Source organism: Misgurnus anguillicaudatus, chromosome 21 (assembly GCF_027580225.2).
Source record: "Misgurnus anguillicaudatus chromosome 21, ASM2758022v2, whole genome shotgun sequence".
Taxonomy (NCBI): domain Eukaryota; kingdom Metazoa; phylum Chordata; class Actinopteri; order Cypriniformes; family Cobitidae; genus Misgurnus; species Misgurnus anguillicaudatus.
In genome coordinates this window covers 19,647,950-19,673,815 of record NC_073357.2, presented here as the reverse complement: position 1 = coordinate 19,673,815, position 25,866 = coordinate 19,647,950, and the positions used below count along the sequence as shown (strand labels likewise).

Here is a 25,866-nt window from a genome sequence, read left to right as displayed (position 1 = left end):
AGAGGTTGTAAATAGTGTAAACATGCACAATTTGCAAACTATTATGATAAATAGCAATAATCATGTATAGTGACATTATAACGAACCATATTCAATTCAATTCAATTTTATTTATATAGCGCTTTTCACAACTGTTAATTGTTGCAAAGCAGCTTTACATGAATAGATGTAGAGGAGAACACAGAAAATCAATAGATAATATAAGAAGTAGAATATAGCGGCTAAGGTTAAACCATACTAGCAAGCGTATTAATAATGTCACGTCTACAGTAAAGTGCTAAGTTAAGCCAAAGTTGGCTGACTCTCCCTGGGACGAAAAATACCCCTAGGAGAAAACCCGGTGGGAAAAACTCCTAAAGAAATTTTATATATATATATATATATATATATATATATATATATATATATATATATATATATATATATATATATATATATATATATATATATATATATATATATATATATATATATATATATATATATATATATATGGGCATCACGTTAAAGGACAGCCAGTAGATCAGCCAGTAGATCAGTGGTGCTATGACCTTCACAGCAACAGGAACTGGGTCTGTTTGTCTCATTGTCCTTGGGGTCGAGGACGAGACAGCGAGACAAAAACAGAGTTCTATTAGCGTAGGGGCCGTTCGCATGTAATGCAAGTGTCATACATTATAGTGGTTTAAGTCAGCTCGGTTCCAGACAGGCTAACTGTTGCGGCAATAGTATATTACCCATATGAGGTATGTGAGTGCTTTGTTCTAGACAAAATAACTACTGCGGGAAAAGTACATTTACTGGACATTTTATGTGAATGCTTTGTTAAAGAAGAATGTCTTAAGTTTAGATTTAAATTGATCGACTGTGTCTGATACTCGAACATTATTTGGTAAATCATTCCAGAGCTTAGGGGCCAAGTAGGAAAAGGATCTACCACCTTTAGACACTTTTGATATTCTAGGGATAATTAAGTGACCCGAATTTTGTAAGCGCAGTTTACATGGTGGATTGCATTCTGATAGTAGTTCTTTAATATACGAGGGCGCTAGGCCATTTAAGGCTTTGTAGGTGATTAGTAATATTTTAAATTGTATGCAATATTTAACTGGTAGCCAATGTAAAGATGCCAGAATTGCATGTTATGAAATAATGCAACGTACACAATTAACTTTGTCATGGCATTTTGTAATGTTTACTTGTGATTTAGCTGCAATCATGTAAAAACGTTATAAGCCAGCAAACACGGTAGGCTACTTTATTATTATATGCACTCTACACTTGGAATAAACTTATTATTATCTTATTAACATCATCTGTAGTTTAGTAGACTATGCAGTAGCCTAATATTTGTATGAAATTGTGAAACATTACCATGTCAATATCCTTGGAGGTGTACTAGAGTGGGAAATTACGACAGTTGCAAGTATTCTCGCTGTTTGACAAAAACGCTGAAAATACATAGAGCGGCTTTAAAAGTGCATATTTTTATAGGGTCTAGATAAGACCCTAATGCCTCGTTTGGGATCGTTTATAGTCCTTTGAAACTCCGTTGAAAAAAACTGTTAAGTGTTGAGTTAAGTATTAAATGTTGGGCTCTATTAAAGTCCATTAAAATGAGAAAAATCCTGCAATGTTTTCCATTTAAAACATAATTTCTTCTCGACTGAACAAAGAAAGACATCAACATTTTGGATGACATGGTGCTGAGTAAATTATCTGGATTTTTCTTTTAAGAAAATGGACTATTCCTTCAATGTTTTATTCATAATATAATAAGAATCCTTCTCCCTTTCTCTCTCTCTCTCTCTCTCTCTCTCTCTCTCTCTCTCTCTCTCTCTCTCTCTCTCTCTCTCTCTCTCGTCTCTTTCTTTCTCTCTCTCTCTCTCTCTCTCTCTCTCTCTCTCTCTCTCTCTCTCTCTCTCTCTCTCTCTCTCTCTCTCTCTCTCTCTCTCTGTCTCAGTTCTCCTTTAGCTTCTGCTGTTCACTTGTATCTCAGACACTCTGGCATTAATCTGAGAGACTCTAAAGTGTTTCCTGGTTTGATCTTGGAAAAGGAGAAGTGGCTTCCATTTTTTCCAAAAAGTAAAAAGGTCAGGAAAATTCATCTGACTAATAAGGTTTAGTTTTTCTTATATCATAAAAATAATATTTTTTGTAGCACTTTTGGCAATTCTGCATTGTAACAAAGCAGCTTTAAAGGGTTTCAGAGTAGTACAGGCAACTTGAAATTTATAGGATGACATGTATAGGATAATAATTACCTTATTCTTAATATTATAATGTGTCTTGATCCATTTACCAAATGTACATTTTATATCCTAAACTCAAGAGATTTTTTGTAACACCTGAGCTAACAATGAAAGGAAGAGTTTCACAGCATTTATTATTTTTGTTAACTATTTCCCCGACATTGACGAGTTAACTCCACTGATCTATATAAATGACTGGATTGCGCATAGAACGCTTGACGTAACTGCGTGAGGTGAAGCCAGCGCAGAGTTCGAGCCGCCATCTTGGTATACCCAACCGGCAGAGAGCGTCATTGACTTCCATTCAAAATCATGATCAAAATTTACCCCCTTTACAGCGTATCAGTTACACAAGATTTATTTTTAGGACATGTGTACGTTAATTATTTGTTAATTCTGGTGTTATTTGCAATGTTTATGTTTTAATCGGGCAGGATAATGGATCTACAAAAAACCGTTAAGGTGAGTGTGTCTGTTGCATTTGTTAATGACACGGGTATAAAGAAAGTTTTTTTTGACATTCAGCTACACGGTGACGGTCAGCGTTATTTCTCTAAATAAGTTTAGGTAACTTATAAGTTTAGATAACATAATTACAAAACTAGCAAATTATTGCATGCACATACGGTACAAAGCATGATTATTTATTTAGAATTCAGAATGAGCACGTTTATTGTCATTAATACTAAATATGCTGCGGTCTGTCTGCTGATCTGATACTGTAATGAAGATGAATGTATAATAACTGTTTAAAACGCAAAATGTACAACTTTCAGTAAATAACTATGTACATGCTTTGGATGTTTGTGTTGTAATAATGTACAGGGTAACTTCACATATAAAAACGAAGACGAGTAAAGTGATGTTTTATCATTAAAATCTGACAACGTCCATTGATTTAATAGAACGTTTGGGTATACCAACATGGCGGCGCGGTGGCTTCACAAGTGTGACGTCATGCGCAATCCAGTCATTTATATAGATCAGTGGTTAACTCATCAATTAAGAGAAAAACGCTTCCCTGCCAATAACAAGTTTTACGGCAATCCATATTTCCGCCATTATCCACCAGGTGGCACCCCCTTATGCCAGACAGTATAAACACTGTGTATGTTTTGATCATCGCTCTGAATCTGATCTCTATCAAAAGTCCTTCACAAAATGCAATTATGCCAGCTTTTTGCTCAAAAAAAGCGGTGGTATTTTTAAAGAAACCTATCCATGTTTAAGAGGGGATAAAAGAGAACAAATGAAGTGGTTTTTTTGTGTTTGAAAGCAGAGGGTCTGTTTTTTCACTTGATATATTGTATGTTTATATATTAAAAAAAAAAAAAAAACATTTTCTGGAAGGCATTAAACTTTTGAGAAAATCATTAAAAATGCTGGCGCTAGCTGGCAACTTTTTTTAACAACACTGGTGGGAAAAGAGTTAATGTCTGTTAATGCTAGAGGTCGACCGATATGGCTTGTTCTCTGGCCGATGCCGATTCCGATATTTAGAAATCAGGGCAGCCGATGGCTGATATGTTTGGCCGGTTTTCTATATGTACATAATAATCGAAATGTCCTCATCACTAGCAGATATTTTAAATGTAAAAATGTCACTATTTAAGTCAAAGTATTTTAAAAAATTATGACTGGTCTTTCTGAAGAGTTGTACAACCTCCTCCTCGCCATGCATTTATCAGAGACAGAAATAGACACTCTGCTGTCATCATCTTTGATCAGTTTTTTTACCATATGTTATTGCTTTGTAGGATAAAATTCTTATTTGATAGTCCTGATAAATTATTTATTCATCAAAAAGTTAACACAGTAAATGTCTATGTTTTTTAGTTGAGACTGTTATTTAGGACAAATCTTTCTAAACACATTTACATTCTCATTTCTGAGGCGCTATGAGTGACTGATTGTGCTGACAGTGACGTCTTGTGAGTTTAGTGTTGGGACAGATCTGTTGTTTCAACCGTTCATTCAAACGAATCGGTTCAAAGGAGTCAGTTCGCGAATCAGACGCGTTGTGTTTTAATCCAGACTGAGCAGCGCAAAACTGTAAACAAAGTATTACTGTAACAACACGAAAAACATTTGGTCTTCCTACCTTTCGCCATCGTGTCAGTTTTGTTTTGAGTAATATGCGCGAGGGAGAAAGCAGAGAGACAGTTTAAAGACAGGAAGTGTGCGCGCACGGTTCTGCTCTCTCTGTCACGCAAACAAATATCATTACTCATTAATCACATGAAATGAGCCTAATCTTTGCACGGACGATGCACCGCGAGACATAAGCCCGTTGCACTGTTGTACTGGCTGCTTAATTTGCGAGATCCCGCCATCGTTTAGTAAAGCTGGCACAGCTGCAGAGTCTCACACACACGGGAGCGATCTGCTGCTTGCAGCCATAGATATGTACACTAGATGTCGCCTTGGCTACGGCAGTTCATTGGACCGAAATGAACTCCTTAAAACCAAAATGGCGCTGCACGGCTGGCGACACGGAGGAGGGCTCTTGCTACACCTTGTTTGTTTATTTGTTTCGCCGTCTGTTATGTCCCTCTCTTATAATTTGCATTGGCGAACTCAATTGCTGGAGGCTACCTGCGTTGTGCAAAGTGAAGTGGAGAAGTATGGCATCATTAACTTTGGCATGGCTAATTCTCTTTGGCCAAGTCGCCCAGAGCTCCCCCGATGGGCTAACCAGCAGCAACGGCTTTCTAATGTACAGTCGGACCGAGCTGCTGGGATTACGGGGCAGCGGAGTACTACCGTCACCTGATCTGCTACACGAGGTGCCTGAGGAGCTACAACAACACCACGGCCCAGGTCACCGTCGAGGCAGGAAGGCCAGGAAACGGGGTAGGAGAGGCGGCCTCAGACAGCGCATCCAAAGAGCTGCCAAGCTTCCGCTACCACCTATGCTTCTCTGCAATACACGATCCTTAAAAAACTAATTCGGCGACCTGCGTCAACAGGTTGGAGCCTGCTACGAATATCGTGAGTCTGGTTTAATGGTTTTACCAGAAACCGGGTTAGTGACGATGTTCCAGACAATTTTACTCAAATCGAAGGCTTCTCTCTCCTCCGGTTAGACAGAGACGTAAATTCGGGTAAGACACGAGGGGGTGGGATGTGTATGTACATTAAGGACAGTTGGTGCCGAAACTTTGCTGTGAGAGACAAAATATGCAACCCCAATCTAGAGCTGTTATGCGTTACTTTGCGCCCACACCATCTGCCTAGAGAATTCCCCAACATTTTTGTGTGTGTTGTGTATGTCCCACCAAGTGGGAATGCCTGCATGGTGGCTAAAACTATCACAGACTGTGTCCATCGCCATTTACACAATAAACCTGACGCTCCCATTCTGATTCTTGGTGATTTCAATCACTGCAGCCTGGAAAAAAACATTACCAGGATTCTATCAATACGTTAAATGCAACACTAGATACAATAATATACTTGATAAATGCTATGGCAATATCAAAGACGCCTATACAGCTAAAGCTAGACCTCCCTTAAATAACTCTGATCATAATGCTATCCAGCTGCTACCCACATATCGCTCTGTTTTTACGTCCAGCAAACCGGAAATCCAGTCCGTGAAAGTATGGTCCAGGGAAAACATGGAGGAACTGAAGGGATGCTTTCTTTGTACAGATTGGAATATCTTCTTTAAGGATGCAGATATTGACAGTACTACCGAGTCAATCACAGCCTACATCTCCTTCTGCGTTGACCCTGTCATACCTCACAAATTGGTTAAACAATATCGGAACAATAAACCCTATATCACAACAGGTATCAAGGAATGTATAAACAGGAAAACACTTGCTTTTAGATCTGGGAACAAAGCAGAAGTTCGAGCTGCGCAACAAGACCTTAATTTACAAATGAGAGCAGCCCGGCAGCAGAACAAGAGCTGTCGGACTCAAACACAAAGGCTCTTTGGGACTTTCTTAAAAGAATGACAAATATGTATACTAAAATGAAGCCTTTGTTTGCACAAAATGAAATTGCAAAGACGAATGAATTGAACACTTTTTACATGCGTTTTAACTCAGATAATTCCAGGGAATGTGCTGCAGTGCTAGAGAATGTACTGTGTAACGTTGACCTGGATAGAATTGTAATTGAACCATCCACTGTTACTAAGGTTTTTTAAAATTTACAAACAAAAAAAGCAACAAGCCCTGACAACCTGTCTGCTTTTCTTTTAAAAACTTTTGCAGAAGAATTATCTCCAGTCTGGCATAAACCATTTCAGCTCTCAATAGACACATGTTCAGTACCAGAACTCTGGAAAAAATCTATCATTATTCCAGTACCAAAAAAGGCATGCCCACAAGAGAATAATGACTATCGGCCAGTGGCCATTACTTCTAATGTCTTTAAATCTTTTGAGAAGCTTATGATTGAGAAACTTCACACAAATGTGGTAGAAACTCTAGATAAATACCAATTTGCTTATAAAGAAAAACGTAGCTCAAGTGATGCCATATCAACTATTATGCACTTAACTTTAAAGCACTTAGAAAGTCCTGCTGCATATGCTAGACTGCTTTTTGTTGATTTTAGTTCTGCTTTTAATTCAATTCAGCCAGACATCATTCTTAGGAAACTAGTTCAGTTAAAAGTAAATCCTTTTTTAATTAGGTGGTATCACTCCTTTTTGTCAAACAGGCCACAGCAGGTGAAGTTCAACTCTTCTCTGTCTGATCTAACAGTGTGCAGCACTGGCGCCCCCCAGGGGATTGTCAGTTCACCTCTCTTGTTCACACTGTACACAAATGACTGCATCAGTTCCGAGCCAAATCAATACATAGTACAATTTTCAGATGATACCATTATTCTCAGTTTGCTTACCACTGAAAGTAAAATGAACACTCACCAAGATGCTGTGGACAAGTTTGTCAAGTGGTGTGATTCACACCACCTACAGATTAACACAGGCAAAACTGTGGAAATGCTGTTTGACCCCAAATCAGTTGGAGATCAGAGACCTATGGCCATTCATGGCCATGATATCAAGCAGGTGACATCTTTTAAATACTTAGGAGTGTTTATTGACAATGACTTGAGGGGGCGTACACATGTTACATATATTTGTGCTAGATCCCATTAGCGCCTACATTTTTCTGCGCAGACTTAGGTTGTTTGGAGTCAGTAAAAATATTATGTTAATTTTCAGAAACCACCAAGATGGCGCCGCGGATGGCAGCCTCGGTTCTATGCTCTCTCCTGTTTGTGTTGTTTTTGTTTACTTTTGGGGGAACTAGCCATGCAAACCGGATTATTTTTAGCAGAGAGGAACTGCTTTCTATCAGACATCCAACTCCAGAAACAATTTTACCAAACCTCATCAATCCAGAAAGTTACTTGGAACTTTTGATCGGAGGAGCAGCCGCTGTTTGGGGGAGAAGGAAACGCAGTCGGGGGAAGCGTGCCGGTGTGCTGGTGAGACTTCGCCAGCGGGGATTCCGTATGCCTCTTCCAGCAATACACTTAGCGAATGTTTTGTCTCTACCGAACAAAATAGATGAGTTGCTGCTTCTGAACAAAACAAACAAGGACTTTAATCGCTCCGCTGTCCTCTGCTTTACCGAAACCTGGCTCAGCGAACTCGTACCTGAGAATGGACTTTATCTACCTGGGTTTGATTTATATCGCGCAGATCGCGAAAAAGAGCTATCAGGGAAGACGAAAGGTGGAGGAATCTGCTTCTACATAAACGAAGGTTGGTGTACAGATGTCACAGTTATCAGTAAATACTGCAGCTCAAATTTGGAATCACTTTTTCTGCATTGTAAGCCATTTTATTCACCGCGGGAGTTTTCTTAATTTATTTTGGTTGCCGTATACATTCCACCTCAAGCCAACGTGTGTGATGCTTTGCAAACTCTTGCTGATCAGATACACTTTTCAGAACATAAATATCCGGACTCACTGCTCATTGTTATGGGAGATTTCAATAGAGCTAAATTAAGTCATGAATTACCAAAATTTAGACAGCACATTACTTGTCCCACCCGAGACAAAAATATATTAGATCACTGCTATACAGTTTTAAGAAGGCATATCACTCTGTCCCTCGCGCGGCTCTTGGTCGCTCGGATCATTGCTTGATTCACCTCATTCCCACCTATAAACAAAAATTAAAATCTGCAAAGCCGGAAATTAAAACAGTGAAGAAGTGGACAAATGAAGCGAAGGAGGAGCTGCAGGACTGTTTTGACTGTACAGACTGGAGTGTTTTTGAGGAAGCCACAGGTGACCTGAACGAACTCACTGACACCGTGACATCCTACATTAGCTTTTGTGAAGGGGTGTGTGTATCAACAAAGACCTTTCGCATTTTCAATAACAATAAACCATAGTTCACTACAAGACTGAGTCAACTCCGCCATGCCAAAGAGGAGGCCTACAGCAATGGAGACATGAACCTGTACAAAAAACTCAGAAACTCATTGACCAAAGAAATTAGAGCAGCTAAAAGGAGATACTCAGAAAAGTTGAAAAAACGGTTCTCAGCCAAGGACTCTGCAGCATTGTGGAGAGGCCTTCAAGACATTACCAGCTATAAAAGACCATCCTCCATTCCCGAGGCTAACAAACGCCTTGTTAATGACCTGAATAACTTCTACTGCAGGTTTGAGAGGGAAACACTCACCTCACTCAACCACTGCAGACCAACTACAGCCTTCACCATTCATCAGGCTATTTCTCCTCCATCCCCGGCCCCTCAAACCACACTCACTGTATGTGAACAGGATGTCTGTCATCTCTTTCGGGGGCAAAATGTCCGGAAAGCACCAGGACCTGATGGTGTGACACCCTCCTGTCTCAGGGCCTGTTCAGTCCAGCAAACACCGATCTTCACACAAATATTTAACAGATTGTTGAAGCTATGTGATGTTCCCTTATGCTTCAAAAGCTCCACCATAATCCCAGTCCCCAAGAAATCCCCCATTACTGGATTGAATGACTAGTCCTTTGAACGCCTGGTGCTGACCCACCTCAAGAACATCACAGGTCATCAGCTGGACCCCATGCAGTTTGCATACACTGCAAACAGGTCAGTAGATGATGCAGTGAACATGGGACTTCACTTCATCCTGCAACACCTCGACCAGCCAGGAACCTACGTCAGGATCCTGTTTGTGGACTTCAGCTCGGCGTTCAACACCATCATACCTAAAATACTCAATGCAAAACTCTCTCAGCTTACTGTATCTCCTGCAATTTGTCAGTGGATCTCTAGCTTTTTGACCAATCGAAGTCAACATGTGCGGCTGAGGGATGTCACATCTGGATCACGGACAACCAGCACTGGTGCACCACAGGGGTGTGTCCTTTCCCCACTGCTCTTCTCACTCTACACAAACAACCAGCACTGGTGCACCACAGGGGTGTGTCCTTTCCCCACTGCTCTTCTCACTCTACACAAACAACTGTACCTCTATAGACCCAACTGTCAAACTTATTTTTAAAATTTGCAGATGACACCACTATCATTGGGCTCATCCAGGATGGTGATGAAACCCCATATCGCCAAGAGGTTGGTAAGTTGGTGCTCTGGTGCAGTCAACACAACCTAGAGCTAAACACTGTGAAGACTGTGGAGATGGTGGTGGACTTTAGGAGGCACCCCACAGCGCTATCCAGCCTCACAATATCCAACATCCCAGTGACAAATGTGGACTCATTTAAGTTCCTGGGTTCCATCATCTCCCAGGATCTGAAGTGGGAGTCCAACACCAACGGCATCCTTAAAAAGGCTAAGCAAAGGATGTACTTTCTACGACAGTTGCGGAAGTATGGCCTACCACATGAACTGCTGTCCATCTTCTACACTGCTGCAGTTGAATCCATCCTCTGCACACCCATCACCGTTTGGTTTGGGCAGCCACAAAACAGGACAAACACAGATTACAACGCGTGATTAGGACAGCTGAAAAAAATCATTGGTGTCTCCCTGCCCTCACTATAGGACTTGTACACTTGTCGGACCAGGAAGCGGGCAGAGAACATCATCAAAGACTGCACACACCCAGCATACACCCTCTTTAACCTCCTCCCTTCTGGCAGGCGCTACAGATCCCTGCACACCAAAACAACCAGACATAAGAACAGCTTCTTTCCCTCTGCCATAACTGTACTGAACTGCAGCTAAGTGGCGTCAGCCGCTCTATGTCCATTCACCACAGTGCATACTTATAATCCTATATGCATCTTGCACTCATTACATACATACTTACTGTATATTTGTATATCTTATTTGTATATTATGTTAATAGGGTGACATGTGCCTATATGTATATTGTTGTCTATTTTTGTGAGGAATTTCGAAGGATGAACCCAAGGGCAGACACGGGAGGACAGAACAAGACTTTTATTGTGACAAGACAGGGGCAAAAACAAAAACCCACGAGGGGGCAAACAAGACAGGAAGCATTCAACAATAAACTAACACTAGACTAGACACAAGACAAACATTGTACTTTACAGGTAACAAGAGACTACACTAAACTACACTAAACTAAACACCCAGATAGCAAAATTTTTCAGGGCCAGAAATGGCTGAGTTCAGGCTGTTCTTTTGGCACACATGCCGCCACGGCTTACGGTCCTTGATTGGTCCCAGAGCTGCTTGCCTTAAGTAATCCAGAATCTAGCCGAAAGCAGACCATAACTTAGCCGCAACCCTTTCACACCTCGAGAAATCAGCCACAGCTCTCCCGGAATCTCCAGATAACAACCAAAAAACAGCCCAAATTACCACATTTATCCCCAAACTTACCCACAACTTTTCCAGAAACTCCAAATGTAACCCATAAAATAACCAAAATTACCATATTTACCCCAGAACCCACCCACAACTTATCCAGATGCCCCAGAAAATAGCCATAAAGTGACCAAAATATATTTATATCCCGTAAAATGTGTAATTGAAAAACACAGATATAAAGCAAATATAGAGTTTTATTGATTTTATTTCAGATAACAGCAAAATAAATGAAATGTCAATGTTCTGCCAAATAAACAAATAACAGTAGAAGGATCAAATAAAAGCAAAGAAATAGCCAAAGTAACATAAAAGCTAACAGAGAAACATTAACTTAATTGTTTTAAACAATAAACGGACAATAAAAAACCAGATGTAATAACAGATAGCAATATACAACAACTGGTTAAATATAAAAAACATGCAATATAAAATGAATGTTTACAGATGTGCAAATGTGTATTAGATAAATACATTTGAAAATAATATCATGTTATGTCACCAGCTAGAAAAAAGCAACATTTAGTAACTTTAATCTCCAGTCATGTCTGTACACACAAAGGACTTCTTACAGCCTACAGAAAAATCATAAAATACAGTTAGAAAATACATTTACATAAAATGAATAAGAGTAAGGACAAAAATGATATAGTACACACTGCCAGTCCAAGAACTGATACTTTTAACATTCAATTCAAGACATGGGAAAAAATATGTTTGCAGATTTCAGAGTTCCAGAAGGATTTCTAAATTACCAATTAAATAAAGCACATACCAAGTACAAAAATTGTTTTAGTCAATTTCCTGCTTCATTATTTTCCAGCGTTCACTCCAAACAATCCAAGATCAAGTACCTGGAATATTTTTAAAACATGGTGTCACTTTTAAGACAAAACTTGTGCTTTTGTAACTTATGAATATAAGACAAATTACCCTAATAAGAGACTTAACAAATTAGATATAGACAATAATGTAATTCATCAAATCAAACTGCACAAAGATAAATAATGAACATAATATACATCCTCTTACTTAATTTTCTGTTTTGATGTCCATGTCTTTGTCTCTGTCTGGAGAATGGTTTGCTGTTCTCCAAGAGGCAGTAATGTCTATCAAATACAGAAGTCAAAAATAAAATCACACACATTGGTTTACTCTTTTAAACTGATACATTTTTTAACGAAGTTAAACTCACATCAGTCTTTACCCAGACAGCTGGAACAACATAGTCTGGTATAGAACTTATGCAAACAAAAAACAAGTATAAGTAAACTTTATATTGTAAAAAGGTAAAATAAAAGATTAAGACAAGCAATAAAGACAACATTTATAACTCTTAGGTATAAAATTCCTTTACAAAAGCAATGGATGTCCTCATGTCTTTGTCTCTGTCTGGAGTACAGTCTGCTTTTTCCCAAGAGGCAGTAATATCTATTAAATAGAGAAGTCAAACATCTGATCAGATACACATTTGTTTAATATTTAAACTATTACATTTTAAATGAAGTATTAAACTCAAATTATTCTTCATCCAGATTGCAGGAACAACATGTTTTGTTGACAAAGTGTGGTACATGACTTCTACAAACAAAAAACAAGTACAAGTAAACTTTATATTGTTAAAATGTCAAATAAAATATTAAGACAAACAATAAAGACAACATTTATAACTCTTGGGTATAAAATTCCTTTACAAAAGCAATAGATGTCCTCACGTCTTTGTCTCTGTCTGGAGTACAGTCGGCTGTTCTCCAAGAGGCAGTAATATCTATTAAATAGAGGAGTCAAACACATACATCTTAACACATACACATTTGTTTATTATTTAAACGGTTAGGTTTATTAACCTCATTATTATTCTTTACTCACATTATTCTTTATCCAGATTGCAGAAACAACATTTATTGTTGACAAAGTGTGGTACATGACTTCTGCAAACAAAATGCAAATATAATTAAACTTTATACTGTAAAATAAAAGATTAAAACAAACACATACAAAATGCTTGCATATTAAATTCTTTACAAAAGCATGTGGTTATTCTTCAAGTGGGGTTGGTTATGTTACACCATAAAATAAAGCAAATAAATCTGGCCTTTTAACAACACAATCTTGTAAACTGCACTGACCAGGGCTGAAGAGAATAAGAGATCATAGTAAACCATCTTTATTAAGCTAAAACTTGAATACATGCCTTTCTAGAATATCAAAAACATTGTTTTACTAAGATATAAATAGTTGGAATGAATGAGTCACTTTGTAACTGTTATGATTACCAGCAAATGCTGATTTGTGGTTTAGTACAGAAAACATCTCATCTTCGGTTGGCTTCTTTGGGGTTCAGCATTAATTTATTTTTAAAGATTCAAACTTCTTATTGATTATTTTATCATCCCCGTCATGCATGTTGCGTCTCTTACTGTAAAAACATGCATGTTTAACGTTATCTACGTTAAATGGCGACGGATGATAAAATACTTGCACTTACACGAAAATACATCACAGAAAAGAATAACAAACAAAAATGAAAACCAACTGGATATCGCGCTGTAGAACAATAAGTGCAATCTACGTAGATTTAAAAGAAAAGTATCTTAATAACTTACCTTACTGTGTTATATAAAACTCCACAAAACAAAAGATCGCGCGTCCTCCGTCCAGTACACAGCGGGGGGTTTGAAATTCGCGGAAGTTCCTGATCCTGACCAGTTGCATTATGGGAAAGGTAGTTCATTTTCCACGGCGGATTGAACGCTGTTGAGGTTAAATGACTACTATTTCCAAGATCCATTGCAATATATGTCATTGTTTTAGAAACGAAAGTGCACCAATAAATATTAGTATTAGTTAGTCGTATTTTTTAATTGTAAACACAATTTAATGTAAAGTCTTATTTATTTATAAAAAATAAAATACAAAACTAAAAAGACTTAAACAAGCACACATACTTAAAATACTTTTGTTTGATGTATATTAGTGCAGACTGAATTATTCATTTATCTGTTTATTGCATTGTTTGTATATTGCACATTGACACCTTTGGATTAACTGCCCAAAATAACATTTTCTACATTTCGTCTTTCAATAAGGATAAACATATTTATTATTGCCTTAAATATTAACTTTGATGTTTTTATCAATTGTAAATGATTTTATTTGGTGTTTTTTTTACTCTTTGGCCAACCAAACCTTAGCCAGAACTCTGCCAGATATTTACTATTTTCTGGCAGACCACACTCAAGCCAGGACTCAGCCAAAAATGTACCTTTTGCTTTTGGCTGGCTAGCCTCACCCCACAACTCCCCCGAAAGCTGTTTCACACAAAGGTGTGAACAAAAGAGAGCCTAAATTTAGCCATAAATGCCCAATGTAAGCCAGATTTGTGCCAGAAACTTTGCTATCTGGGCAGGGTACTCACAAGATTATTCAAACAATGACAGATCTTGGCACAGGTAACAGACTGGTAACATCAGACGAACAAGCACAGAACAATGAAAACGAGGACTTTAAATAGGGAGCAAATGATGAGGACAACAGGTGAAACCAATAGACAAAGATGACAAGGGAGCGGGGTGAAAGAGACGAGACACTGAAAACACGTGACTGAAAACACACATCCAAGGCCACGTGTCCCCACACATAACATGGTACTGTCAGAACCCTGTCACTAGAGACTAGATTCTAAACATGACAAGATTCTGACAGGATCCTGACAGTACCCTTCCCTTAAGGAGCAGCTTCCAGAAGCTCCTCAGGGGGACACTAGACACGAGACATGACAAAATGACAAACAGACAATACCCACGAAAACATAACAAATAACAGCAATGGCAGACAGGCATAAATTACAAGAGTTACATAACAAAAAGAAAAGACAAGGGAACGGAGGTGGAGGAACATAAAAGTTCATGGGAGATGGCCGGTGAGAGTTCAGTGTCCTGGGCTTTTTGGGTGAAGCAGAGGAAGTCCGGGGGGGTCTTGTGGGCAGCCTGGGTGAGACATGACCGGAAGGGGCAAACTCTGACAAGTTTGGGGAGAGAAGGGAGTCCAATGATGACACTGAGGCAGAGGAAGAAGGCCAGGTAGACGGGCAGGGTGATACAGGTGAGCTGGGGAAAACATCCAACAGGGCAGGGGAAATAGGAGACACAGACACTGGCTGGGACGTGAAAACAGATGACAAGACAGGGTCACTGGGCTGACAAGGGCAGGGTGGCAGTGCTGGCTGCGCAGACGGCTGAAGTAGCGCTGGCGGTGCAGACGGCTGGGGCTGCACTGGTGGAATAGACAGCGGGGGCTGCGCTGGTGGCGCAGATAGCTGGGGCTGCGCAGGCTGCCCCGGCTGTGTGGCAGAGACCAAGGAGGTAGCAACGGGTAGCAGAGCTGAGGCAGGTGGTTCTGAGGTTGACTGTGAAGCCGATGCTCCTCTCCTCTTCTTCTTCCTCTTCGGGCGTGGCGCAGACACTGTGGCCGGTGTTGTGAGCACAGCAGAGGAAGGGACAGACTCGGAGGACCCTTCTGACATCGACTCCCAGGAGATCCTCCTCTCCCACTTGCCTCTGAGACTGACGGGTTGAGACAAGCTCTCTGGGGTCGAGATGGCGAGCACCGGGTCCTCATGCGTCAACACTCCGACCAGTCCCTCTGGGATAGGGGACAATGGGCAGCCCGGGAGTTTTGGAGGTGGCGTGCCGATCCGCTCCAGACGCAGTTCCCCGAGACGGTCCACCATCTCCCAGTAAGGGAGACGAACCAGTTCCCTTCGCTTCTGATGGGGAGGAAGGACATTCAGGCCAGCAACGAGATAGGAGTTCGCCAACACCTTGGGGAACAATCCCCTCCTCCCCTCGACCGACCTGGCATAATCCCTCACCGAGAGACCTCCCTGAGGCGGAAATGGGCCCTCATCAGCCTGGGTCTCAGCAACGAGGGTATCCCACCATCCTGAATCGGACTCGCACATGTCTGCTGGGTTCAGTAGGGCTCATTCGTACTGTGAGGAATTTCGAAGGATGAACCCAAGAGCAGACACGGGAGGACAAGACAAGACTTTTATTGTGACAAGACAGGGGCAAAAACAAAAACCCACGAGGGGGCAAACAAGACAGAAAGCATTCAACAATAAACTAACACTAGACTAGACACAAGACTAACAATGAACTTTACAGGTAACAAGAGACTACACTAAACTACACTAAACTAAACTAAACAGGGTACTCACAAGATTATTCAAACAATGACAGATCTTGGCACAGGTAACAGACTGGTAACATCAGACGAACGAGCACAGAACAATGAAAACTAGGACTTTAAAGAGGGAGCAAATGATGAGGACAACAGCTGAAACCAATAGACAAAGATGACAAGGGAGCGGGGTGAAAGAGACGAGACACTGAAAACACGTGACTGAAAACACACATCCAAGGCCACACATAACATGGTACTGTCAGAACACTGTCACTAGAGACTAGATTCTAAACATGACAAGATTCTGACAGGATCCTGACAATTTTGTACAGTTTTTTGTTCTGTATATTGGGTGTTCTACTACCTATTTGTATTATACGTTTACATGTTAAAGTATAGAGAGTATTTACAGTCTACCGGAAACCAATTCCTTGTATATGTAAGTATACTTGGCCAAATAAAACTGATTCTGATTCTTTCTATAGAGCAACTATTGAATCCATTCTTCGGTATGGTATCACAAGCTGGTTTGGAAATCTGACAGTTAAATCAAAAACTCAGATTTTTAATTTGGTCAAGACAGCAGGCAAGATCATGGGTACCCCTGCACCTCTAAATCCGGGTGAACTTTTTGATCAGACAATAATCAGGCAGGCTAAGATCATTATATCAGATAACTCTCATGTGCTTTCTTCAGAGTTCGAACTTTTAAACTCAGGAAAGAGGTATAGGGTCCCCCTGTGTAAATATAACATGTTTAAGTGCTCACTGGTTCCTCTTTCAATTAATCTTATAAGTAAGCAGCAATGTAGGTGAGACTAGTCATACTTACCTATTATTTTAAACATTTTGAAATTTGTGATTGAATGCTATCTAGGATCATGATACAATATTACTTGGATACTTGTGATTGAATTTTACTTATGATCATGATACGATATTATTTTGCACTAATTGTTTTTTAAGGTATGGTGGATTGCAAATTTGCACAGCTACTTGTGTAGCCCTAACGTTTTATGTACTTTTTTGTATTTTTTAATCTGTTTTTATCTTTATATTTGTGCTGTGTCATTGCCTTAATTTGTCCTGTAGCAATTCCCTTATCTCCAAACCAAATTTCTCCCTAGGGAGACAAATAAAGATACTTTGACTTTGAATGCGTCAAACAGAGCCGCCATCTTGAAACAGGGGAATCCTGCATCAGCGTCATTGTAGGCAATGGTTTAACGGAAATAAAATCACCATAAATCATCATGAATGCGATTTTCTTGGTTTTCTTTTGGTTCGTTTCAACAGTCAGACATGTATTTAGCATTGGGTCAAGAAAAAAATTTAAGTTTTAAAATTTAGAAAATCTACTTTTTCTAACCATAATGCATAGTGCTAGTAGGCCTAACATCCATACGCAGCACAAAAGTCCAGCATCGTCCATGAATTCGGAGTACATGCGGAGATAGCAGCTTTACCTAGATACTTCCTATGACAAGACCCCTGTTCTAAGATGGCGGCGGTTTTGACGCATGCTCAGAACCCCAAGGCGACATCTAGTGTATATATCTATGGCTTGCAGCAAGAGGCAGCGTCACGAGTTCTACAACAATGCTTAGGTGCCCGCAGATGCGCCTGAATATTAATCGGCCTAATTTTGCAGCAAAATCGGCCAAAGCCGATTTTTTTAACTATGCCAAAAAAAAAACGGCCAAATTACCGGCCCGGCCGATAAAACGGTAAACCAATAGTTAATGCCAATTAAATAATTCATTTTTATTCATTGTGCATTAACTAATGTTAAAAGTTACAACTTCTGTATTATATTCTGAAATATTTTCCAACTTGCAGTTATGACAGTTATGTTTTTTTTTGTCTCAACGCAATCTCATAATGTTTTTTTTTCTCTCTAGCAGCTGAGCAGCGCAAAAAAAGAAAAGGATGGAGAAGATAAGAAAAGAAATCCTTTATTGAAATACATTGCGAAGCCCAAGAGTACATCTCAGTCGAGTAAACAACACACACATGCACAGTTATTTCAAACCTCAATGTCAAGCCAAATGTTTTTTAAACTTTAGTTTTAACCTCTTATTTTATTTATTTTTACTGTATTATGCCCTCTTTGTTTGAAGTAATGTTATTTACATCTAAAAGATTTTCTTTAAAAGGCTTTGTTCTCATGTTTTTGTTCATAATTACTTTTTCCAGTGTTCCATGTTCCATTGTCCCCCACTGAAGGTACCATCATTTCCTTTTAATTTATTCTTTTTAAAGACTCAGTATTATATAATGTTATGTCAGTGTCTGTGAGTTTGAGGTCATCTACTGTATATGCTAGTTTACTTCTAAAAGTTAACATAACATGCTTCAGCAAACAGTTTGTTACAAAAGTAGGGGCGAGTGGGGCACAAAGTAAAGTTTTTTTGCTTTGGCTTTATCGTTCAATATGCATTTAAGTGAGATTAACACTCAAAGTTTGTTTGTGGGACCTACCATTCTTGCACAATTGCACCGTGCATTCGTTACAACCTACCATATATGTGGGGTTGATTTTTGTTGCACCTGCTAATTATATTTAAACACAAATAATTCAATAAAATTCTGTCTGTATACAAGAGGATATTGTTTATACAGTGAGGAAAATATTTCTTAAGTATTTGAACGCCCTGCTGTTTTGCGGGTTCTCCCGCTTGGAGGTCGTGGAGGGGTCTGGGGTTTTCATCGTGGATGCATGTCCACTGTGAGAGACATAATCTAAAAAAATCCAGAAATCACAATGTTTGATTTTTTTTAACACTTTATTTGTATGATACAGCTGCAAATAAGTATTTGAACACCTGAGAGAGTCAATGTTAATATTTGGTACAGTAGCCTTTGATTGCAATTACAGAGGTCAAACGTTTTCTGAAGTTTTTCACCAGGTTTGCACACACTGCAAGAAGGATTTTGGCCCACTCCTCCACACAGATCTTCTATAGATCAGTCAGGTTTCTGCCCTGTCGCTGAAAAACACAAAGTTTGAGCTCCCTCCAAATATTAGGTTTAGGTCTAGAAACTGGCTAGGCCACGCCAGAACCTTGATATGCTTACAGACCCACTCCATATCCTGGCTGTGTGCTTCGGATCATTGTCATGTTGGAAGACCCAGACTCAACCCATCTTCAGTGCTCTAACTGAGGGAAGGAGGTTGTTCCTCAAAATCTCGCAATACATGGCCCCGGTCATCCTCTCCTTAATACATTGCAGTCGCCCTGTCCCATGTGCAGAAAAACACCCCAAAGCATGATGTTACCACCCCCATGCTTCACAGTAGGGATGGTGTTCTTGGGATGGTATTCATCATTCTTCTTCCTCCAAACACGTTTAGTGCCATTATGACCAAAAAGTTCTGTTTTGGTCTCATCTGGCCACATGACTTTCTCCCATGACTCCTCTGGATCATCCAAATGGTCATTGGCAAACTTAAGACAGGCCTGGACATGTGCTGGTTTAAGCAGGGGAACCTTCTGTGCCATGCATGACTTCAAACCATGACGTCTTAGTGTATTACCAACAGTAACCTTGGAAACAATGGTCCCAGCTCTTTTCAGGCCATTGATCAGCTCCTCCCGTGTAGTTCTGGGCTGATTTTTCACTTTTCTTAGGATCATTGAGACCCCATGAGGTGAGATCTTGCATGGAGCCCCAGTCCAAGGGAGATTGACAGTCATGTTTAGCTTCTTCCATTTTCTAATGATTGCTCCAACAGTGGACCTTTTTTCACCAAGCTGCTTGGCAGTTTCACCGTAGCCCTTTCCAGTCTTGTGGAGGTGTACAATTTTGTCTCTAGTGTCTTTGGACAGCTCTTTGGTCTTGGCCATGTTAGTAGTTGGATTCTTACTGATTGTATGGGGTGGACAGGTGTCTTTATGAAGCTAACAACCTCAAACAGGTGCATCTAATTTAGGATGATAAATGGAGGTGGACATTTTAAAGGCAGACCAACAGGTCTTGAGGGTCAGAATTCTAGCTGATAGACAGGGGTTCAAGTACTTATTTGCAGCTGTATCATACAAATAAATAGTTTTTAAAAAAAGGTCTCTCACAGTGGACATGCGCCTGCGGTGACGGTTTCGGACCCCTCCGTGGTTTCTGGGTGGGAGGGCTTGCGGGGTGGCAGGGTGTTCAAATACATATTTTCTTCACTGTATATCTGTCTATAAAATATATATATCCACACATTCATCCGTCTGTGATCCTGTGTTATAACTAACCATAACTTTGTAAAAATGTTTTTAATCCCAGTTATCAGTTACTAAGAGTTGCTGACATGTTTCAAAATGGTGTTGTTTTTTAGGTAACAAGACAGTGATTAAAATAATATAAGGTTAGATTTGGTGACATCACAACTTTTCACAAATTCACAGGAGATATCTTCTGACAATAACTATGGAAAGAAGCCGTGTAACAATTTACCCTGCGTTAGGTTGTGCCCCACTCTCCCCTACACATCCAAGGGTTTTTTTCTTTTTGTATACGAAAAACCCTTCCCCTTTATAGAAATACCACCTTTCATTGGCTAGTAATAATCTGTTTGTGTATTTCCGATATAATTAATTATCTTTCCTAACCATCAATTGTTTGCAAAGGAAGTGACAGGAATTTATTAATTTCAAAGGTATTTGCTTTATCTATAATATAAGCTGTCAAGAGAAAGAGTCATTCAATAAATAAAAAGTAAAAACCAAAACAATATCTTAAACGTGTATCACAAACCGCTTCACTGCATCTTTAAAGTAATGTGTATTATGTCAACTTTAAAGGGGACAGAGAATGAAAAACCATTTTTACCTTGTCTTTGTTGAATAATGGTAGTCTACCCACATTCACAAACATACAAAAAGTGCTAAACATGCTAAACATCTCAGTCTCATAGAAATTCCTCTTTTAGAAATGAAAAACTGATGGTTATGACATCACAGGCGTCTAACTGCCCATCCACTTTAAAATAATTGGCTACATTTTTTGAGTGGCAGCAAAGCCAGCCAATCAGTAATGAGATTACAAGTTAAGGCAGTAGGCGGAGCCAAATAGGTGCAAAACCACTTGTTTGAAATCCCCCACCCTAATAGAGCTATCTGAGAGAGGTTTTTAGGAGGCTTCTAAGGCATTACAGACCCAAACAAAAAATTTTTTTGTCTACATGTCACATCACAGAACAAGGATAAATACTCCGTTCAACCATTCTATGTCACCTTTAATGAGTCATGTATACTAATATAATACCATTTGTTTTTTATTTTCTCTGTATTTTAGTTCATCCAGGCATTGTGCGAAATATTATTCAACAGTTTGAGAATCATTCCTATTCTGTTGAAGATGGCGAAATTGAGGGACAGAGGTTGTCCTCCAGCAGCTTTCAGGATAACAGCATGGAAAGGTGTGTGCTTTTTTTCTATACTCTGAGAATACTTGTAATGTAAATCAATTGTTTAGGGTGATCGTAGGAGATAAATTACCCATGAACATAAATAAGTGTTACATAAACGCATGCATTCTCTTTCTTAGTCCAACCATGTCGGTGCGTTTGGCTCGTAGCGAGTCGTTAAAAGCTCAGGGGGAGGGCCGGCGACGAGGAAGTGGAACACGGGTAGAATCTGTTCCTCGTTCCTTAAGTGATATAGATATGGAGGACTGCGAGGAAAGAGAGAGGCCAGGCCTGAGGCCGTTACATCACAGCGTCTCGTCATCAGCATCCAGCTGTTCAGCACGGTACAAAACACACACACATGGTGAAAGATTTTGGCATGGTATTATAGCTAAAACAAAAATTTCACATCTTAACAAAAATCTTAATACATCTTAAGGTAATTTGTGAATCTTAAGGTGAAAGATGCAATTATCTTTATCACTGTAGCATGATAGATTTCAAATTGTTTGGGAATTTTCTTGTAACGCTTCCCAGACTGATGGGCAGTAAACGTTGGCTCTCTAACGTCATTGCTGATGTCTTTTCTCCTTGACGTAAAAAATAATGTATGGCCAGACAGTTGTTATCACAGAATAAATGTCAACAGGGTGATCGGTGTTTTATTAACCTGAAGGATTTATTTGCGAATGTACATTATCCCGCTTGCTTCATGGCTACTTGCCACATGCGTGAATATATGGATGTGAAATATTGATTTGATATATTTTATATGCAGTAAATGCTTATGTATAGCTTAGTGGTGGGTTTAAACCCCTGGACCACATACTGAAAAAAAAATGTGTGCCGTGTAACACTGTAAGTTGTTTTGCATGAAAGCATCTGCCAAAATGTGTAAATGTACGCATATAAAAAGTTAATAAAATCAAATGTATTTTATTAATTATGTATATTTATTTTGACTTAGGGGTGGGCGATAAACCAGTAGACATAATTAACCGGTAGAAATTTGTCAACCGGTAGAGTTTTTGGACTATCGTTTCTATCTAGGTTACATTCCCTCGTCACGCTCCTGTGCACGTGGTCGCGAAAACGTAACGTTGTACATGTATTTAAGCACTGCAGTTTTAAAACAAGTTATTTTAAGCCATTGAAACACAGACAACAGATCTGTATGCATGCGTTTTTTTCTGTGTGTCAGGAGCGGACAAGTCGCGCAACCGCTGCTCTTTCTGTCTGTGAGGAGCGCGCAAGTCGCGCAACCGCTGCTCATTAAGCTCGTGAGCATTTTTTCCGCTTTATTGGCCTTAAATACATATATGCGTTAAAATTGCCGTCTTTGCAAGCATCCTCATAAACACAACCAGTTGGGTCTTGAGAAAAAAATAAACAGCTAAAAGAGAAAGCGCATGTGTAACAGTGTATTGGATCCGGTCTTTGGTCTTAAAGGGAAAGTTACCTAATTTTGCTCCTGCCTGTCACTCGTGTTAATCAAACAGCATTGAGAGAAACTCTCTCACTGCTCTTGATTAAATCACTTTTCTACCTTAAATAAAAATATATATAGGCCTATACATACATGCATAATTATTTATTATCATTCTTATATCATGTTTATCTTCAGAGAGCTCTAGTTTTGTTTGTTTTTATCTTCTTTCTATGCTTGTATGTTTTTTTTGTGAGAATTATGAACATTTCTATGGTATTAAAGATTTAAACCTTATTAAAACATTTAAAAAACTCTACCGTGATACATATCGTTATCATGATATAAAATTAATCCTATCGTGATAGAAGATTTTGGTCATATCGCCCACCCCTATTTTGACTTTATTAGTATTGAACGGCACCTGTCAAGATGACTCCGAGTATTCAGATGGGCTGTGTTATCAGTTTTATGTGGTTGTTATCTGGAAATAACAGACTGTCACAGATGTCAACATTGGCCAATCAGAATCAAGCATTCCTGAGCACTGTGTAATAAATTGTATTTGCACACACTTTGACTGCTTCAAACCAACAAACTGTCAAACCTAAGCAGCAAAACCAGAAAACTTGCTTTACCCACAAAATCATCCTAAATATATAATTAATAATAAACCACCCAGCACAACTGCATGCTCTTTTCTTAATTTAATTTCTTAATCACTGAGGTTCTTTGCTTTCCTTGAGTAAAGTTGATCCTTACGTTTTAGATCCTTGGAGAATCCAACACCACCTTACACCCCTCGCTCTCGCCGCAGGTAACTTTGGCACATAATCAGTCACAACATGCTCTGTTGATCCATTTCTTACCCTTACTGTCAAATATCCATCCCTGCATCTGTAGGAGCATAGACTCTCCAGAGTCTCTGTTACCCCATGCTCCTGCCCTAGATGAGGACGTGATCGACTCTCAGAACTGGCAAGAGACGGTGGAGCCACACATACTGACCTCTCTCACTTCACGTGAAATCGACAGACAAGCTGTCATATACGGTACAGAATTGTAGTGCTTGCTAATGGCTTTAAACACAAAATAATATCAGTACAGATGTGCATTTTGCAGTACACTTAACATGAAATATGTTCCTGCAGCTTAGTTGCTAGACCAGTGTGTTAGCAGTTTCATGATAATGGGTTAAATTCCCAATACTGATTTAAAAAAAAACTACCTTGAAAACGCTGAGAGTCGCTTTAGAAAAAAGTGTCTGTCAAATGCATAAATGGAAATTTATGGAAATGTACTGGCCGTGATTCAATGGTGCACATTGTTTAAATGTTTGTCTTCTAATGTTTTTAGTAGATTTTATAAAAAAAACTGCTTGTAAGTTCTTTGTAATGACGTCTTTGTAATTACGTTTCTAAAATTAAACCACAGCAGTGGTGGCCGGTGACTTATTTTTCAAGGGCACACGTTTTTAACCTGTTATGTGTGTTCGCTCGCATTTGCCCGATACTTGCTTAATCTCACACACATTTTGACATAACGAGCCACACGCATGACACTCAGAACACATATATTGAATTCCCGCCCCTTGGAAGAGAAGTCACTGAACCACAGCCTTTCACATATTATTATTTTAATTAGGATTACAGCAACAAATCAAATATTGGATGATAAAAAATAGTGGTGAATGAATGTTGTTATCGATTGGTTTGCTTTGTGATGTCACTTGTCCAATGCAACGGTGCAAGCTGCGCAATTATAAAGTCAGGTGCATCTGCTCCAAACAAAGACAAAAGTGACTTATATCGAACAGAAATTTAACTTTTGCCTCTGCCATTGTCAAGCATCTTGCTGTTTCACATCTTCATGTAACTCCTGGTGCTCTGTGCTGCATGCTGTATAGTGCAGATACAGCTCTGTGCAGCTCGTTATGTTGACGTCACAGACCAAACTAATCAACATTCGTTGAACACCATTTTCATTATTGAATATCAGTGAATATTTATCAAATATTTGATTAGTAGTTTAGGGCCCTATGATTTCTGCGACGTGGAAAATGAAGACAGAATCACAGAATACAAACATAAAAATGGAATACAACGTGGAATGTCATGGAAATTGGCAAATTTTGGATTATCCTTTTTAAAACCCATTATTATTTTTTCAAATGCTAGTTTTTTGATATGGTTTCATTTATCTGCAAATAAAATGACAAAAATGCGCGAAAAACAATTTTCCTTTTGTGTAATGATGGTCGTAAAGAAAGGAACATCTGTTTCTTGTAATGCATTATCATTTGGTTGCTTGTCAGTAGCATTGTTGTAATGACAGTCAAAATACATTAACCTATATGTACATTTTAAATAAAACTTTAAAGGCGGAGTGCAAAATGTTTGAAATCCAATGTTGACATTTGAAATCACCTAAACAAACATGCCCCTACCCCAATAGAATCTGGACCTTCTTTTGATAGACCCGCCCAACCCCTGCAAGGATGTCGGTTAGTAGACAGGCCCCTTACTGCTGATTGGCTAAAAGTGTGTTTTGTTAGTCGTCCCGACTCCCTTTTCCAAAGCGTTTTTCAAACATTGTGCACTCCGCCTTTAAGTAAATTGTTGTTAAATTATTTTTTTAAATGTTTTAAATAGATAAGATATGACATTTTTGATTATATAAATCTAATTTAACCATTAAAACTAAAATCCAGAAAAATAAAACTAAAAACAAGGAAGAATAAATAAAACAGAATTTGGGAGAAAATAAAAAGGATTTCATAGGGCCCTAGTAGTTGCAGCCCTAATTTAAACCACATAGTGATTTCTTG

The 25,866-nt window shown here is 39.1% G+C and overlaps 1 protein-coding gene and 1 long non-coding RNA gene across 13 annotated transcripts in view; one reads left to right on the top strand and one right to left on the bottom strand.

Moving 5' to 3' along the window:
- The window catches only part of arhgef11 (Rho guanine nucleotide exchange factor (GEF) 11), a 210,207-nt gene that overhangs the window by 141,412 nt on the left and 42,929 nt on the right, over window positions 1-25,866 (top strand). For 6 of the 10 annotated variants that reach the window (XM_073859775.1, XM_073859776.1, XM_073859769.1 and 3 more), the window contains 7 exons: window positions 1,964-2,093; window positions 18,120-18,216; window positions 18,415-18,444; window positions 21,502-21,625; window positions 21,754-21,957; window positions 23,809-23,856; window positions 23,943-24,091. In XM_073859775.1, coding sequence (XP_073715876.1) covers window positions 1,964-2,093; window positions 18,120-18,216; window positions 18,415-18,444; window positions 21,502-21,625; window positions 21,754-21,957; window positions 23,809-23,856; window positions 23,943-24,091 — 782 coding nt within the window. The remainder of the gene's footprint in view (window positions 1-1,963; window positions 2,094-18,119; window positions 18,217-18,414; window positions 18,445-21,501; window positions 21,626-21,753; window positions 21,958-23,808; window positions 23,857-23,942; window positions 24,092-25,866) is intronic. The other 4 variants (XM_073859770.1, XM_073859778.1, XM_073859772.1 and 1 more) reach the window with 3 other exon arrangements.
- On the bottom strand, window positions 11,034-13,886 carry LOC129437461 (uncharacterized). 3 transcript variants are annotated; one of them, XR_012360325.1, is made up of 7 exons: window positions 13,638-13,886; window positions 12,901-12,962; window positions 12,726-12,799; window positions 12,227-12,612; window positions 12,064-12,140; window positions 11,807-11,885; window positions 11,034-11,606 (listed from the first exon to the last, which is right to left on the bottom strand). It is a non-coding gene; the product is annotated as an uncharacterized lncRNA (long non-coding RNA). The 3 variants fall into 3 exon arrangements; XR_012360326.1 differs by adding an exon at window positions 13,308-13,450 and having other exon boundaries at window positions 11,036-11,606; window positions 12,227-12,799; XR_012360324.1 differs by having other exon boundaries at window positions 11,040-11,606; window positions 12,227-12,799.